At 44.4% G+C, this 18,590-nt stretch overlaps 1 protein-coding gene across 2 annotated transcripts; it reads left to right on the forward strand.

Annotated features, from left to right (window-relative positions):
• Nucleotides 1-452: 452 nt before the first annotated feature.
• On the forward strand, nt 453-16,896 carry alms1 (ALMS1 centrosome and basal body associated protein). 2 transcript variants are annotated; one of them, XM_080784185.1, is made up of 19 exons: nt 453-528; nt 1,503-1,674; nt 1,948-2,062; nt 2,590-4,513; nt 4,760-4,907; nt 5,823-6,806; nt 7,124-7,330; nt 7,484-7,593; nt 8,028-9,195; nt 9,417-9,536; nt 10,359-10,514; nt 10,995-11,989; nt 12,451-12,568; nt 12,853-13,071; nt 13,155-13,393; nt 13,578-13,743; nt 13,942-13,999; nt 14,667-14,766; nt 15,072-16,896. In XM_080784185.1, the coding sequence occupies exons 1-19, from the start codon at nt 514-516 to the stop codon at nt 15,114-15,116; spliced, it is 7,059 nt and encodes a 2,352-aa protein (XP_080640311.1). In that variant the 5' UTR covers nt 453-513; the 3' UTR covers nt 15,117-16,896. The 2 variants fall into 2 exon arrangements, with proteins under 2 accessions (XP_080640311.1, XP_080640312.1); XM_080784186.1 differs by having other exon boundaries at nt 455-528; nt 1,506-1,674.
• Nucleotides 16,897-18,590: the final 1,694 nt, after the last annotated feature.

The raw sequence follows: 18,590 nt of genomic DNA on the forward strand, positions 1-18,590 counted from the left end.
CACGCGCTATGATAGGTTGGTTGCTTTTACAGTCTATGGTTGGTTGTCAGGCTCAGCCTGTCAGGCAACCATTGAGATGAGGAGATAGATAACCATAACTCTGTCTGTGGCGATAACATGTGAAATGTTTGCATAGTTGGGGCGGCTGTTGTTTGTCATCTAGTATCTTTGTTTGTATATTGTCTAGTAGGCTATCTTTTCTGCAATACAGTGCTCGCATTGGATCAACATTTATTACATGAAAAATAAAATGTAAAAATCGGTATATTCTTGGCCCAAGGCTAATACACACATTGCCCATGATGTTTTATGTGTACTTGCTTAAAACCATGAAATTTACCACTTTTGTTATAAACCCTGTTGTTTGAATTGTGCGTCCTTTTAGGCTATGGGATGTAGACTCAACCGTTTTCTACGTCTCCTAGCAACGCTTCTTGGTTACACACAGGTCACAGGAACTCATGAAGCGCGCCCAGTGTGGCGGTGGACAGAAGAAAAACAAAACACAACAACATGGAGCCTCCAGAGGTAAATTGGACCGAAATGCAGCCGGAAAAATACTAATACGTTATTATATATTATGTCAAAGACCAATATCAGCACGGACTTTGTGTTGTCTGCCGTGGTGGATCTGCAATGCCAGCAGCGGCAAACTAACTGTTTTGATAGCTTAATTGGCTAAATTTGCTAACTTCACCGAACCTGTTGCTTTGGATCAAGCAACACCATTTAACGCTAGTTCAGTAGTTTATGATGCTGATATCGACATAGCGCGGGAGTGATGGCCCATCGTTACATTACGCGAGTTACCATTCTTTATCTTTACACGATCAAAGATCAATCCGTACCGCACAGTTACACGACACACTGTAGCCTACAACAGTGCGGTTATCCCTGGGGATTAGCTGTGCATTAACATGTAGTACATCTGGACCAGTCCACCAGAGACGCGTGGTGTTGGATATAACGTTTAAATGCGCGGAGGCAATTTGAATCACATTTAAAAAATCACACCCGTGTGAAGTGAGTGGTGCAACTCCTTGTGGGGGTCCCCGGAAGTTCCAGACCCACAGGAACGTGCCCCCGTCCGAAATGGTTGAGAAATGACAAAGTTACCGTGTGGTGGTCCCTATAGAGCTATGGACCAGAGCTAGGTGGTCCCCAGGGCGTCCCGACTCCCTGTACTGTATTGTACTGTAACACTCCAAATCATCATAATATGATGATTTGTATATATTATATACTGTGTGTGTGTGTGTGTGTGTGTGTGTGTGTGTGTGTGTGTGTGTGTGTGCGCGCGCGCGCGCAACAGTGACACTAGTTGTGAAAACTAACCAAGACCCAGCCAGGGGCCCAGGGACACACATAGCTGTCTATAGGAGTGGTTGCAACACTCAAAAAAAAGCTGACATAACTTTGAAAGACTGACTTTAACTATGTTGTAATAAGTAACATCACTTGGTTTGACATCCAGGACGCTCTGGTTTTCTGTTCTTTCAAAGCAGACAGAGTCATTTACTCCATTGCCCCCAGAAGTGGATACCAGTCAGTACATTGGACAAGCATCAGTGAACCCTGCTCCGGGCCATCAGAATCTGTATGGTTTGAACCAGAATCAGAGAAACCGCAGACCCACAAACGCTGAAGAATGGGAACTAAAGCAACTGCACCTAGGTATATATTCTCAATCCTTAATCCTGTGTGTGAGTGTATTTACTTACTGTAAGTAATATCAGACAAAGCTTTCTTAGAAAGCCATTGTTAACTATTCTAATGAGAATTGACAAATCACAATTATCACAATTATGATTATTTTTATACAGTATTTTAGATATCCAGCTCTGTATGCAACATACAATATGGTGGTGGTGTACTGTTGGGTCTGAAAATATATACCTACTATCTGTTTTTAAAATAATGCAGTGTCCTTTCCATTTTCAATATTAGTGTTTCAGGACAGCCACCTGTCACCCGTCCTTCCTCTGTTGCCATCAACAGTGCAACAGAACATCACAGAATATTCCCTTTTCCACCAAAGCGACTTGGAATTTGCTCCTTTAAGGTGAACTACTGTAAACATTTTGACGATGGGTTTTCAGATTGCTGTAAACATAACATAACATAATGGTCTTAATTTACAATTCAGGCATTTGGCATTTTCAATCCAGAGCGATTTACAGTAAGCAAGAACAAAATGGTAATACATAAAATACATCAAAAATAGTTATCATGAATCATATGTAAGCTAATAACCTAACAGTGGAATCTATATAATGAAGCTAATACATATACAATATAGAGTGCTATGTTTACATAAAATGCTATTTACCGTAAGTTACTTAAGTTTAGTGTTTGCATATGCCTGTAAGGTCGCTAGGGCAAGTGCTACGGGCTAAAATACAGTCTGAAAGGATTGGGAGTGAGTCTGCAGTTCTAATTGCAATGGGAAGTGCAAAGTGCATTAATAACTTGATCACACTGATCTGTCTCAGAATTCAGAGTTGATTATACTGATGTTATTGATATGTTATAGAATATTTGTATTTATTTATTCTTCCTTCTTTCCTTTACTCGCTTTATTTCCTTTAGAGCATCTCCAGATATCTCTGTTACATCTGAGAGATTTCACTTTCTACCCGAGGGTCACACTTCCCAGGCCTCTGAACACGGGTCCCTGTCCCAGCACCCGCTGGCCCAAGCAACCGTCCTGGCAGATGATTCAGCAAGCAGCTGCTGCTCTCTCTCCCAGCACAGTATATCACCAGGAGAAGAGGGTAGAAAGGGGGAGATGGTACATTCTCCAGTAACTGAAGACCATCTGCAAGAAATGCATTTTTCTATAGATGGCATGGAGAACAATGATGGAGATGGTCATGGTCATCCATTTAGCAATCTTTCCGTCAATCCTATGGAAGAGGCCCCTGAAGAAGACACATCATTTCTACGTGCGGACGTTCCCGCTCGACAACTACTAGAGCTGCTGCAGAAAGATGTAGGCATGCCTAGCGACAGCAGTAGTGCCGTTTCTTCCGCCTCCGAGACCTCCCTTAAAAGAGCGGAGTCTCTTGGTGGGAAATCTAAAGGAGTTTTCAACCCGGATGCTGACCAGAGCAAAGGGAGGAGAGGTAGCCCAACTGGTACTGCTACTCTCACTCAGCAGCAGCAGACACCACAACTAACATTAGAGTCACAATCAGGGAATTCACACCCACGGTTATCTGATGTCTCAAACATTACCCTGGGCTCCCGTAACACACAGCCGGATGACACCAGTGAAGCTCTTCACAGAGATTTGCTGTCTGAAATAGAGCGACGTAATGGCTCTGAAGCCGGATTTAAAGATCAACCACTGTCGGCTCCTACACCAAACTTTGAATCTGTTACAGGGAAGCCAAACATGGCCAGAGTAATCCTGGCCGGCATGTGTGGCTCAGGGCCACAGATTTCGGGAGGTTATAGTGTAGAACACGGACTGAGGCAAAGGGGCCTCTTGTCTTTGGGGAATCAAACTGGGAATGATGGTTCCTATCTGGGCTTCCTCCCACAATCCCAGTCCACTCCAGGCGTCTTTCATGGACCTGATAAATCTAGAGTAAAATCTCCATCAGATAGACTGTCAGCCATTGAGTCCAATGCGAGGGCCTCTTATGAATCGAGCTCAAGAGTCTCCCCGCAGAGTGGAGCTATGCCTGATATTGTTTCTCTTGACCCTATTACCAGTAGACATGGTGCTGAAAAATCATGTCAGGAGGAGACGGGGCCGGGACAAGTCCAGGGTCTTCCAAGTCTAAACTACATGCAGAAAGTAGACGCCTGGAGAGCAAACCAGAACTCAGGGAAGATCTCGCTGTTCGACAACCTGTCTCTGCAAGGGTTTTCTGGTATCTCTCCAAAAAAGAAGGCCTACAACGCAGTATCCGACTCGCTTAATCACATTCTACTGAATCAACAGGAGAAAACCACGCAGCACAAGCTTCCTGTTTCAACCACTACCAACCTCAGTGTCACACAGAGCTCAGCCCTGACTCTGAACCCCTCCTCCTCCTCACCCAGAAGAGGGGAAGCAGTGGGGAGTGCTCCCAATGAGACGGATAACACTGGTTCTGGAGCAGGCCTCTCTGCCTCCGCCCTTGGGAGGTCACAGTCCCACTCATCCCTCAACACGGTTGTAGCATCAATACAGAAAGCTCAACAAACGGAGAGACTGACAAAAGGAGAGACGAGTCAGATTCAGGAGCGCGGGCTTCAGCAGACGAGTGCTGTGGTCCAGCCCTCGCATCTCCTGAGCCTGGGCAGGTTCAGCGATGTGTCGCTGGACAGGGAAGTGAGTAGCACACTGTCAAATTACCAGCACAGTCATCACAGTGGCCAGAATCTGGGTGCTTCTATCGGAGTGGCTTCTTCTGTTGTCAGCCTAGAGGTTGATAACTATGCTCCCTACTGGAGCTCCATACCATCCTCACCACTGCCGCCACCCAAACCCAGAGAGCTGAACATTGAAGAGAGAATTCCGGTAAAGTCATTATGAAATATAGAGAAGTAGCAAAAACAAGAATGAAACATTAGTGGAAAAACACCAACAAATAAATTAGTATGTGACAAAGTAAACAAGAGGCTTTTACATTTTCATAACCTTTTTTTAACTAGTCCAAACGGACTAGACTGTTGCATTTGTACAACATTTGAGAAGTAGATTAACTCATTTAGAAATATGCTAGATGTAGATGCTGATGCCAATCTATTGTTGTTTTCCTCGCAGTTGTATCTTCACAATCTGGGTATTGATCAGTCTCCATCAACCATCCTGACCCCGTTTGGACCCAGAGGGCCAATCAGAGAGCCAGAATTCTCTCCCACTGATCTCTGTACAGTCAAAGGATCCGTTGGAAGCACTCAACCTTCTGAAGGTAGCTAATCCTGGAGGTTATTTTCCCTTGTGAATTTAAAGCATTGATCCAGAATATTCAATAAAACAATCACCAATGTACCAAAGAATAAGTCTGCACCGTTTTGAAAGCTCCCCAAAAACTTTATTTACCAAGGCGGGGTAAAAACAATGTTTCGGCCTCTGTGGCCTTCGTCAGGTATATTAGATAGCAACGCATATAGAGGTATAAGTGGGCAGATAGAAATCAGTGATTCATTTTGAAAGCATTGTTTTTTATCAATTTGAATTGAAGCTACATTAGTTTCACATTCAGTTACTGTTTTATTAACACTTAATTGAATGTTTCCCTATTAAAGACCATGCAAAATAAAAGACCAGTTTTTGTCACGAGACTCACGATGAGGCTCTGATAAAATGTCTTTAAGTGTCCTGGAATGCATGCCGTCAGTGTTGGTGCTAGTCATATACCTGGTTACAAAGGTGGCCATAAAATAACGTCAAAGCAGTGAAATATGATTATGTTTAAAGATGTCTTGTTGTCACCATAGTGCTAACTGCTAACATGATAACCTGCATGTGTGTCAAGGTAGGTTACCTTTGTGTATGTGTTACTTTGGAGACAAGCCTGCAGAAAAGAGCTAGCTAGCTTGATGATCGTAATCCTACATGATGAAGACTTCACAATATCATTACAAGAGAGAGAGATTAGTTTTTGTCTGCATTAGCTGAGAATTTGCTTTATTTTCTATATTTTCCACATTTATTTTTGATTTATCTGATTTATCTCCCGGTAAGATTACTTATTTCTCCAACTCAACAATTTTACTTATTTGGGTTTGAATTATTAATTATTCAAAATTAATGTTTTACAAATTATCAAATTTTGTCTAATGGTAAACACTGAATCTTTCTTCTCCCCATTTCATCCTCACAGGTGGCACTCCACATAAGGCTGACTTTTCCAGATACAGCCTGCTGTCAATAGACTCGAGTATGTCCATACCACTTAGCATGGACAGCCTCTGCCAACCAATGCACTTCCTAGAGCAGCAGGCCAGGGCCTCTCCTCAATCGGACGTGGCAGCGATCCCCAGCGCTCAGCCTCAGCATGCCCCCTACCTCCCTGCTCCACACCCGGAACAGCAACAGCAGAGGGATGACAGTGTTAGCAGTAGCCAGAACACCATAGAGCTTGGTGACCAGTTTGTGTCAGAGAGCTCATTAGTGACTGGATGCAGGGAATCCGAGTCACATTCTCAGCCTAGCATCATAGAGCAAAGCAACCAAGACTCATTTGTTGGTGACCAGACCCTGAGGGAGATCCGCAAACTTCTCGGCCAGGCAGGGGATGACTTCTCCGGTGGATCTCTGAAAGCCTCTTCGCCTTCTTCTTCGTCCTCTGTAACTTCCCACCTCCACTCTGATGATAACATCCTCCTCTCTCTGAGGAAGAGAACGGGTGGATTCCAGGACTCCTCTTTCATCTCGTCTGCCAGCGGCACAGAGGGCCCTGAGACTCGCTCCTCTTTCCCATGGACCCGCTCCTCCTCGGACTCCATGCTGACATCCGAAAGACATAGGGAAAGTTCTATTGGTCGAGAAAGTATGTCATCATCTGGGCAGCCAAATTATCCATCCACACTTCCCCCGAGTAGCCCACCTGCTGTCGACGCCTACATAAGGCCCCAGGATAGTACAGCAGACGGTGGGGCAGGGTTATACCACCACCTTTCCAAATCAGTCCGACGGGCAGAGCCTGAGGGCTGCAGTGCCGCACCTCCAGACAGTACAGGCCCAGCTCAGCTAACTGTTGTCCCACAACCACCAGCTGTAAGCCAGCCTCAGCCAGCTCTTAGTCCGAGAGAGACCTTAGGTAGCGTCTCGGAGCAGGAGGAGGAAGGAAATGCACAAGATGGATGTAAGTAAAGCATTAACGATGCATGCATGTGAATAAAAAGAATCACACCCGTGTGAAAATAGTTTAGTTGGAGAAATAAGTAAAAAAATAAATAAAAGCAAAGTAGTTTAGGGATAAGGGGTTCAGCGGTGACGAAAATGGAGCCCTATGCCTATTTGCTCAGACACTGACGTAAGATTCTCCATTGATTGTCAATGGGAATTTAATGTTTGTTTAAGACAAAGTTTGTGCACAGTAACCAAAAGCTGGCTTGTGCCCCTCAAAATGTCCATAACTCATTTCCATTGTGGATTTGTGGTCCTTTTTGTTTGTTCCAGTTTATTCCCAGCGTGTTCCTACAGAGAGTGTGTCTTCCTCGTCTTCACCTCCCATCCCTGGGGAGGAGCAGGAGGCCATGAGCAATGCAAGCAGCAGTGAAAGTTCCCTGGCTGCCCGAGTGGCCAAGCTGCTGCACAATGAGTCACCAGCCACTTTGCTGTCCAGCAGATCCAGCACTACTGACCAGGAGGAGAGCAGGGCCAGGGGTAAGAACATTTCTTAGGACTGCCTTAACCGTAGGTGGTTTATTTTTCAAATAGTCATCTTCAGTAAGAAAGAAAATGTAGATTCATTTAAAAAAAAATGAGGCTGTAATTTTGATCCAATCCACCTGCTTGAAAACACTTATGCAATTACAGAATGGATCAAGCTGAAGATAACAGGACAGCAGAGTGACCCTCTGGAGTTGGACATTGAGGACAGGAGGCGGATTGAAGAGATCAAGAGAGAGCCGAAACACCTGATACAGGTTCAGTCTGTATTGCTCATCTTAGCATCTATGTCTGACGTGGCAGTCAATTCATGTGTAGCCCATTTCAAATATATATTTATTTTACGGTTGTTTCATGTCTTTTGATCTTGTTTAATGTTCGCCTCCCATTTCTGGATTGTGTAGACCCCAAGCTTAAGGTAACTGATGTGTTGAAAAGAGGCATGGTGTGAGTTTGGTTTTAAAACTCTGGTTGGTCTCACAGGAAGCATGTTGTGCTGTGAACTGAAGTGAGAAGTCATCTTTGTCGTATGCAAAAGGGAGGATTTATTAACCTTAACCTTGAACTTGAGCAACGAAAATTAATTCCAAATGTAGTTCTAATCCAGGCTGCAATAGGCAGGACTAGGACCAACTGTACTCATGTACAGTATATACTGATGTTTTCATTCTTCTTCGGCTCCTCATTTCAGAGCCAGGGAAGTACAGACACAGAGAGCAGTGCCGTGTCCAGCACGGGCGGTCAAAGAGGACAACCTCCTCCCCAACCAGCAGAGACCACCACCATTCTCAAGACGGCTGAGGACCATCTGTCCGGTCAGCTCCAGCAACTTGGCGGCAACCATTTCGACTCCAGCGTCCCGCTCCATACTCCCCTCCGCCTGGACCTGGAGTCCAGGGTGCAGGAGATTGCTGCCCGGGAGGGGTTGACCCTCCCCAGGGCAAGCCCCGCGCCTCCAGCTCTGACCTCCATCACCATATCTACATGCAGGCGCTCCACCTCTCCGTCTCCTTCACCTTCTCCCGCGTCTCCCCTTAGCCCGCCTCCTCCAGAGCCCCTCTGTCTTACTCAGCTTTCCACAGCCAACAAGCAACTCCCTCACGTGATGGAGGAAGACGACGCCACTGCGTCAATACAGGCAACACAGACCGATCCGGTAGCGATCCAGCCTGTATTGGGGTCCGAACCGACCAGTAGTCTATACGCCAGAGAACAAAACCTGACGCGTTCAGAGTTGATACCGAGAACTCACAGGAGACAAGATGCCATAGGAGGTTGGGATGCGGAGTCCTTACAAGGTCAACCTAGAGAGGAGGAGGTGAATGTCAGAGACAGTTACACTGAAGCACAGCGGCAGAGAGACCAGGATGCCCAACCAGAAGACCAAGGTACCGACCAGCTGTTGATGGTGTCTGACCAATTCAATTCTGCTTCTGACATGGGCCTCATGACAGAACAAGCCACAGGCTCGTCTACAGTCGATGCGCCAACCGGGACAGGTCATGTCTCCCACATCCACCTCACACTGTCCCCCAAAGCCCAGGAACAGAGGCAGGACTCTGGGATCCAGCCCAGGAATGCTGCCGCTGGTCCCGATTTAAAGTCGAGCAAGTTTTACCCCCTTAGATACTCTGCCTCTCCTGCCACCCACAGTCGAGATGAGGGTCCTGGTCTTTCCAGTCCTCTCGAGTCATATGAGTCAAGAGGCGTAAGAAGAGCAGGGGTGCCTGAAAGAGCTGACACCGCCACATTGTTCAAAACCATGGTGCATGAGGGACCGGAGACCTCCGCTTACCCACAATCCTATGTACCGCCACAGAGGCTCGCTGCCTCAACAAGGCCTTTGGTCATTCCACCAGGTAGGCACATTAAAACATTTCAACGGTTGTTTATTATGGGAGGTACCGGTGGCACACACAACTTATTTTCATCTGTCACCCCATTGCCCAGAGATGCATCTGATAATCTATAAGTAATGTTGAGGGCCAAAACATTTTTAACATTGAAATATTAGTGTTCCAGTTTATCTCAGATATATGCCTTCATGTGTACTCTCTCTCTCTGTCTCTCTCATATACAGCAGTGCCTGTCCTGTTGCCCTATAAGCCCCATGGGAGTGAGGAGCTGTTCTATGTCCCTCAGACAGAAGCCAAGGCGTCTCCTAGCCGCTCTGACACCACTATGGAGAGCTCCCACCCAGGTACCACTGGCACTTCTGAATCGTGGTTTAACATTCATGACTTAATAAAATATACAGCAGCGTGCGAGCGTGCACATTGTTTGTGTTATTTCCATTTCAAATTTGTAATTCTAAAACTTGCATACAAATGACCCAGTCCCTATATCTCAAACAAAACTACAAAATCACCTGGAATCACCTCCATTATCCAGGAGATTTGGATAATTAGTCAGAGAAATAGCTCAGGATAGGTCTCAATTTGGATATTGTAATCGTGTACGGGGAACCCAGCAGCTATAACTGAATCTGTAATGAATGCATCTCACTCACGTCTCTCTTCCCTGCTCTTGGGTGGGTAGCAGCTGGCTCTTTTGTAATGTGCACCGTGTCAGGCATGTGTTATTCATGTTCAGGGCGCAGAGTGAAACAAAGGCGGTTGAGGCCCTGGTGGAGCACTTGGGCTGCAGGGGACTTGAATCCCTCTGAGAGACTGGAAGAGGACGCTCTCTCTTTCTCTGCTCTGTGAAATTACAGTCCAACCTCCTTTTTTGTATTTAAATTTATTTTTAAACATTAGGAGGAGGCACGGGAAGAATGTAGTACAGTATTGAGATTATAGAAAGCTAACCAGGACACCGAAAGAGAGGCTCGGGAGGAAGACATGGATCTGAATCGAGACTAGCTGAGGCCGTGGCTTGGAAGTGGAAGTCTTAACCATTCAACCATCAACAGAAGTACAGCCAGCAGTATTGTGTGTCTCTTATCTCTACAGTGAGGAGGATCTTGATGTAGGACAGGACACTGTAGTGACATAACATTTATGTTTACTGTATGTACGGTCAGGTTCGGATGACGCCGTGCCCCCGCATTTCAGCAGCGAGATCCTTGGGAAGCAGGACCCAGGCATCGACCGTGGGATCTCCATCAGACACGTTGAGGGGATCTACAGCAAGAGGTTGAAGACAGCCACCTTCAAAATGCAGCCAACTGGACACAGCGGTGAACTGAATTACATTTGTATTTTGTACCCGTTACGTTGTTCGGCGTTCCACTTCCCATGGTCATGAGATATTTTGAAATTAGAAAAATGGCCTAGCTAGGCCTAGAAAACGTTTGGAATTAATTAAATGTTAATTCTGTCGGGGGGAAATGTTCAAAAGTTTTCAGGATTCAAATTTAAAAACGGCAAAAGTAGCAGTTCTACAAGCTCAAATGCTTTGTGCCGCCTTTAGAGCTTGTGATCAGCTACTTGTGATGCTTTTGTGTGACACTGTACTGTATGATCAAGTAGGGCGTTAATTTACCAAAAGAAAAACACAGCACACTGATGTAATTCTCATTATTGCACTGTATGATTGCTATAGGTCTGTAAATGGGATAAATTAGGGATTACATATGTCCGTGATGACAAATCGAAAATAAAGTCTAACTTATGTTCTATCAAGCTATTTACATTTCTGTGTTTTACTTTCCTACTAGGTGCCACTGTGTCAGTGGATGGAAGTTCTCATACGAGTATGAGCCAAGTTCTCCAACCTTCCTCTCAGGTATCCGAGGCCTTTACCAGAGGGCCTTTGTCAAGTAACCAGGTTCCCTCTGGCTCCAGGAGAGACAGAGGGACGAGCCCAGTCCAGTTCCTCAGCTACGGCCAATCAGAGAGGCATCGTGTGGAGTTTCAGCCAATGAACGTGGAGATGGACTCAAACACGGCCAGCCAGAGACCCAGTGCTTCTGACACTGTGGCAGCAATGGAACGAGAACAAGGGAGGTGCCGTCCTGACCTCCCTCAACCCGCTTCCCGGCCGAGTTGCAGCAATCTGGACCAGCTATGGCGTAAGTTCAACGAAAGGTGGGGCTCTGAGGAGAGGCGTCCAACCAGTGAGAGAGAGGCATCCTTACTGGAACGACTGGAGCGCCTCTCTCGTCTTATTCACAGCACAGAGGGGGTATGCACCTCGTCACAACTAGCAGACGGCATGCAACCACGTCCTCACAACAACGAGGACGAGTCCAGAAAGAGAGGAGAAGATGCTGCAATGAAAAGGAGAGAAAGAAAGGCGAGGAAGATGGTAAGCGGGGGGGAGGTGGGGCACGGGCAGAGGAGAGGGAAACCCATTGCTCCTCGTCAGGTATGGACACAGGAGGCGGAGCAGCAAACCCCTCTGGCAGAAGACGACGTCCGTTCCTCCTTCAGCCCCAGCCGCCACCGATGTCCCGCAGAGAGAGACGAGTCGGACACCACATCCACCCTGTCCGGCTCCATGTCCACTGTGGACACAGCCCGACTGATCCGGGCCTTCGGCCCAGACAGGGTCCGCTGCCTGAAGTCAGCATCCAGTCTCTGTAAACTGTACAGCACCATCGACAAGCAGAAGGAAGCAAAGGAGCCGAGGAGGATGAGAGGGAAGGATGGAGACGTCACACCTCCTACCATCATCAGCCCCTCAGAGACCACTGTTACTGATGACTCTATAGTACGTGTAATCTGCAGTCACACATTCATGTACTCACTGTAACATAGCTATTTTCAGCCTTCACATATCTTTCTGGAACATATCAAAATATGAGTACCTTTATCATCTTCTATGTGTAGTAAGTTAACACAGTTGGTCTTGGTGCCACTGCCTACACAATCGTCTCAGTAAGACGATACACATGGAAATAAATGGTATGTGAAACATGTACAGTAAGTACACAGTAAAATCCTCAGTGTTAATTTATACATTTGTATCCCTCGGAGTGTACAAATGTAACAAAATGGACTCAGATTTGCTTTTCAAATAGACTAAACTATACTAAAATTGGGTTGCATTAGTACACTCGAGTTAATGTAAGACTGAGGCTTTTTCTGTGTAATACTGCAAATAGGCGAGTGCATATTCCCATGCTTTTAGTTTTTATTTAACAGCCTGTTGATGTCTGTGTTGTACTACAGGTTGCCAGTGATTCTGCTTCATCAACCAGTACTTACACCCTGCCAACCCGCCGCGGTCACTCCCAGTCTCTGGCAGCCAAGAAGAGTGTTAAACAGGTCAACAAAGGAATCCAAGCAGGTCAGTCACTACTAACAGCTATACTATTGAAAGTACTTATTTGGCTCGGTGAAAATGCAGTCAAAGGAAACAATGAGCCACTTCAACCACATTGTGAGTTTACTCTGTACTATAGTAAAAGTGAATATAATACTTACTTGGTCCTCTTGCACTTCAAGGCACGTAGAGCCGACCATAGCAACCTGGCCTCTCCATCTGGGTCTGTTGTGGGCAAGGTGTTGAGCTTGTGCTATTAAAATCACATTACATAACATTGCAGGGACTGATTAATCCCCCTCCCCCAGGTGACCTGGAGATTGTGAGTAACGGAACGAGACGCCACACCCGAGACGTTGGCACCACATTCCCTTCCCCCGCTGAGGCCAGAGGAGCCAGGCGGCTGCCATCTTCCTCCTCCTCCAGCCTGGAGAGAGGAAGAGGAGATGAGAGGAGCCCTTCCATGACCCAGGTGTTCCTGAAGGAGAGGAAGAGCAAGAAAAGCCACAGCAAACATTACCCTCAATGTACGTTACAAGGATAACATTTTCACCACGGCACCCATTAAACTTTGCTTTGTGTCAGGTTTCACACTCTGTTCCTATGTTAGGCGTTACATGGTTTGTCCCCGCTGAACACCTGCGGTCAGAGGCCAGGAAGGAGAACCGGCCAGAGGAAGATGTGCAGTTGGTTCAGAGACCCAGCTCGGCCTGGTTCCAGCCCCACAGCAGAACTGCTCCCTGGAGAGAACCCCTCAGAGAGAGACAGGTCCAGGAGGAGTGGAACAGCATCCACACCAGACCTGATCCAGACCCCAGATCCTCTGGTCTGGTCCCAGTGTCTCTGCAGGTTGGTTTGGGTTGGTGTGTATTCATGAGATACACATTTAGCTGTAGGATTTTGGGTTGACGGCAAGACGTCAAGTAAAATAAAATTGGCTCTACCCCTTTAAATCAGATTGTCTTCCCTCACATTTATCGTTTTAAAATGGTCTTTTGCCCTGTCTAACATTAAACATGATTTTGAAATCCAGGAGGCCTTGGAACTTCATCGACCAACGTTCATCACCCATTCCAGGGAAAGGATGAAATGTTTAGCGCTGCAGGCAGAGGAGAGGAAACTACAGGTCCTCTTCAGAAGAGAGAGAGAGCAGTTTTATACCCGGCCTGGAGGGCCAGAGAGGCTACCCAGACCAGAAGGTAAAAAATAATCCATTGATGATCTTGACAATGACAACCAACTGTAAAGTCGTTAAGTCTGAAAGGTGCTCATAGAGAATGTATGTTTTCTGTTTGCTCTGTGTGGCTATGTGTTTGCATTTGTAATTTGTTTTCCGCCAGGATTTTAAATGCATTACTGACATTCATTTTAAGCATGCATTTCCTTTCTCTCTATAGGCATACCACTATTCAGAAGAGCTGTCCCTAGAAAGGAGATGGTGCAGAGGTCCAAACAGTAAGCTTGTTTATTTTCTAGTAATAGTCCACTCTGTCAATCCCTTTCCAATTGAAAGCCAAATTGACCAGTTTGCTAAATCAGTTTTTAATCTGTAAATATTAGTGCTTTATGAATGTTTTTGTTCAAAAATAGTTTAATTTGTAAGCTAAATGTTCAGTGTAAACATTTAATTGTCTTAAGTAACATTAATCCCCTGCATACAGTCAGGTCATACAGGTGAAAGTAGCGATTGTAAGAGGACAGACAGAAACACCCGACACAGTCACCATCTAGGAGTGTATAGTGTACACAGAGCATGACAAAACAGATTAATTTGCTCAGATCAGCTAACACAGGGAGGCTGGCACAACCTTCACTAAAACAGCCGGGACAACGCTCCACACGTCCCAGACTCTTGTCCCTTTTGGCTCAAACTATGGAATGAACTTCCCATTGCCTTGACGACCTTACTGGCGTATACAAGGCTAAGATGATGTATTTTAGATAGCATATTATCTAGACATAGCATTGTTTACTTATTTTCATTGTACAGATATTCTACTGTTTGACAGATGTAAGGTTCTTATCATAATCTTATGATTATTAGGCTGTTCGTTTTCTGTTAGAAACCCGTAAGACCTATACCGTACTTTTAGTGATCTCTCAACATTATGTGCTCTTACAGGATATATGAGAATCTACCTGAGGTGCAGAGAAGACGAGATGAGCAGATAAGAAAAGCTGAGTATCAGTCCTATAGATTAAACGCTCAGCTCTTTAATAAGGTATTAATATTTTTTGTATTATCACTTTCTGCTGTACATAACGCTGAATTCCTCTTTATCCTGCTACTTTCACAAAACTTTAATGTACAGTACCATCCAAGTTGAAATTTACAGTAGAACTCAATCTTAGTGATTCCACATACCAAACAGCAGGTAGTTAACTATCCAGCAAAAGGGAAAATATTTGTTTGAGACTATTTCTATCCTTAATTACAACTCCTGTTTTTTACTCAATAGTGTCTGTCTATGTTATTACGTTTTGTTAATAACAAAATTCAATGCCTGGTTCTATTTTTATTTTTCAGAAAGTCACCAACCGTGTCCTTGCAAGACGAGTACCATGGCATTGACCACACCGGCCCAGAAAACATTTTTACTATAGTATAGATCAAATCAGAGTGCTGTGAACAATTTTAATATATGTGGCATTTTTTCATGTTTTGTTCAAAGCTACCTAAATCTACAAAATGTATTGTTTTTTATTATCTGTGAACCGGTTCTGATGTTATAAATTAGAACAAGTATTTAAAATGTCTGTTTTAAAGCTTTACTCTTGTTTTATATAGACCAAATTAACGAATTAGCTGGAAATACTTGAAAGGTTTTTAATAAAACATACTAAAACAAATTTGGAAAGTAGATCGGAACATAATTTTTTATCTCATCTATTGGTTGTCATATGGTTTGTGTATTTAAATGTGCATTTCAAGCTGCTTTTCCCAAGGGTGTATTTCAGTGATACTCAACCTCAGGCCCGCGGGCCACATCAGGCCCGCGGGACCATTATGACTGGCCCACCAATGAAAATCTAAAAAAAAGAAGATGCAATGCAAATGAAAGACATATACTGTGTATCCCTATTCCCTGACATAATTTTATAGCTAAATGTACAGAATTCTATTTTATTTGAATGATGAAACCCAGCTGCCATTAATAGTTGGAAATGGAAATGGAAATTGCGGAAATGGAAATTGTAATTGCGGAAATGGTGGAAATGGAAATTGCGGAAATGTGGAAATGGAAATTGCGGAAATTGCGGAAATGGTGGAAATGGAAATTGAGGAAATTGCGGAAATGGAAATTGCGGAAATGGTAATTGCGGAAATTGCTCTTCACTTATAGCTATCTATTTTCAGGTAGATTGTTTTATTTTACTCAGTCAGCCATATCACTACTCATTTTTTTTCATGAAAAAGGTCATAGCTGGGTAATCTATTTTCAGGCAAATTGTGTTTATTGTATTTTATTTTACTCAGCCATAACAATTTATTTTCTGTTAACCAACTTGCTGGCTTGCAGGCAGGCAGACAGCTACTCATAGACAGGCAGACAGACAGACAGCTACTCATGGAGAATTGGACAGGCAGGCAGTCAGACAGCTACTCATAGACAGGCAGACAGACAGATACTCATGGAGAATTGGACAGGCAGGCAGACAGCTACTCATGGACAATTGGACAGGCAGGAAAGCAGACAGCTACTCATAGACAATTGGGCAGGCAGGCAGACAGCTACTCATAGACAGACAGACAGCTACTCATGGACAATTGGACAGGCAGGAAGGCAGACAGCTACTCATAGACAGGCAGACAGACAGCTACTCATGGACAATTAGGCAGGCAGACAGCTACTCATAGACAGGCAGACAGACAGCTACTCATGGACAATTAGGCAGGCAGGCAGACAGCTACTCAGACAGGCAGACAGACAGCTACTCATGGACAATTGGACAGGCAGGCAGACAGACAGCTACTCATAGACAGGCAGGCAGACAGCTACTCATAGACAGGCAGACAGTAAGGGCCGATTCATACTCCTGTTTCGGCGCTGTAGTGCCGAAATGATTTCGGCTCGTCAGAAAATTTCAGTAGCACCGAAGAGCCGACTTTAGGACGTTACCCGCCCCCCCGAACCTCAAATGACGTCAAATTGTAGGCTCTACAGCGCCGAACCGACTTTTATTCGGCTCTAAAATAGGAGTATGAATCGACCCTAAGACAGCTACTCATTGACAGACAGACAAATAACTACTCATGGACAGACAGACAGACAGGCAGGCAGGCAGGCAAAGAGCTACTCATGTTATGTTATTATGTTATTATAACAGCTACTCATGTTATGTGCAATCATTTGTGCAGTTATGGAAACAGCTCTTTGTGTTTATGCAAGAAAATGTAACACATTTATTTATTTACATATTGTGTGCATGCACATTGTACTTTGATACATTTTGCGAAAATAAAGCAATTGAAAGAGAGAAGTTATCAAGTATCATTAATGTCGTAATTTTATCTACTGGCCCCTGGCCCCTTGCCATTTTTGTAATGTGGCCCACAGGTAAATCTATTTGAGTATCCCTGGTGTATTTCATGAACTGTATGTTAATGAGGGGGCGTGTCTTTCCTATTCAGCCATTAGCAATAACACAGAAATCAAACACCAAACAATCCCATCCAGCCACTAGCATATAGTTTTGGATTTTTCATTTTATTTTAGTTTAGTTTCAGCTTGTTTTGAATATATATATATATATATATATATTTTTAAATTAAGTTATTGGCATCAAAATGTACTTAAAGTACCCAAAGTAAAAGTGTCCTAAACGTATAAAAATCTTTTGAAAATAGCAGATCTCCCCAAGCTCACAATGTGTCGCATCGGCCCATGTGAGCTTGTAGATCGGCTATTTTCAAATGCCCGAAATCTATATGCCTATGCAAGTTTTGTAATAATTAAGAATAATTTCTCTCTGCATAATTATAGCCACACAACGTCCAACACCAACACCACTCAGCAGTCAGCTCACTCTAATTAAATGTATTATGAATATAATGAAATGCAAATGTGTCTTATAAACCCATGGGAGTTGGGGCACTTTGTGTGCAGGACTAAATAAAAGAATCAATCAATCAATCATAGCAAAAATAGTTGAAAGTGAACAGCGCCGAGAACGTTGTCCAGTTGAAAATGAACTACGCTGACACGCCACCCATACGACGTTGATACGCCGTCTCTCTCTGGACGGCGTATCAACGTCCGCTCACGCCGGCGGACTTTTTTGACTTTTTTTGTGTTTTCAGACAGTTTAAAATGAACTACGCCGACACGCCGTGCACACGACGTTGATACGCCGTCTCTCTCTTGCACAGCGTAGTAACGGCGTATGGACGGCCGCTCACGCCGCCGGTGCTTTTGTGCAGGAAATGTAAGAGATTTGAGATTTCCTCACTCCTCAGTGACAGAATTAATACATTACATACAGCTATATCTTTATAACAGAATGAGCGTAGGGAAAGGGCACATATGTATGGCATGTATCTGACGGGATATGCATGTTTTCATAGTAATGTAGGCCCTATATATATCAACAAATACCTCAAACTTGTAGCCTACTTACTTAGGTACAATATTTAAGTAAATGTACTTAGATATTTTCCACCACTGCAAATACAATGCTAAAAATATTGAACACAAGGGTGATTGATTGAAATTTGTATTCACAGTTTGTAGAATATGGATAGGCCTCTGGTCCATAGCCTTCTATTGCTTCGATTCTGCCCTGCACTGCAGTATATCGAAGCAGTAGAAGGTTATGGACCAGAGCTATAGAATATGTGTACAGGACAAAAACTGCTGTGAAGACTTGTTTACATCAGTGTTGAGATTTGATGGGATATACTGTATGTTCTCACTTGTATAATTAATACTACTGTTCTATATGATGTGCAATGTTATGCTTGTGCCGCTGTGAGGCGCCAAGACGCAAGGTATAGGATGCATGCCTGCCTCTAGCTCTGGTCCATAGCCTTCTGCTGCTTCTACGA

This window comes from Protomyctophum bolini (assembly GCF_963924005.1).
Source record: "Protomyctophum bolini genome assembly, chromosome: 15".
In the NCBI taxonomy this organism is placed as follows: Eukaryota; Metazoa; Chordata; class Actinopteri; order Myctophiformes; family Myctophidae; genus Protomyctophum; species Protomyctophum bolini.

Coding starts and splice junctions, on each gene's coding strand:
- alms1 (XM_080784185.1), top strand. Junction 11,990..12,450: donor CTGTTACTGATGACTCTATA/GTACGTGTAATC, acceptor GTTGTACTACAG/GTTGCCAGTGATTCTGCTTC. Junction 13,394..13,577: donor TGGTCCCAGTGTCTCTGCAG/GTTGGTTTGGGT, acceptor TTTGAAATCCAG/GAGGCCTTGGAACTTCATCG.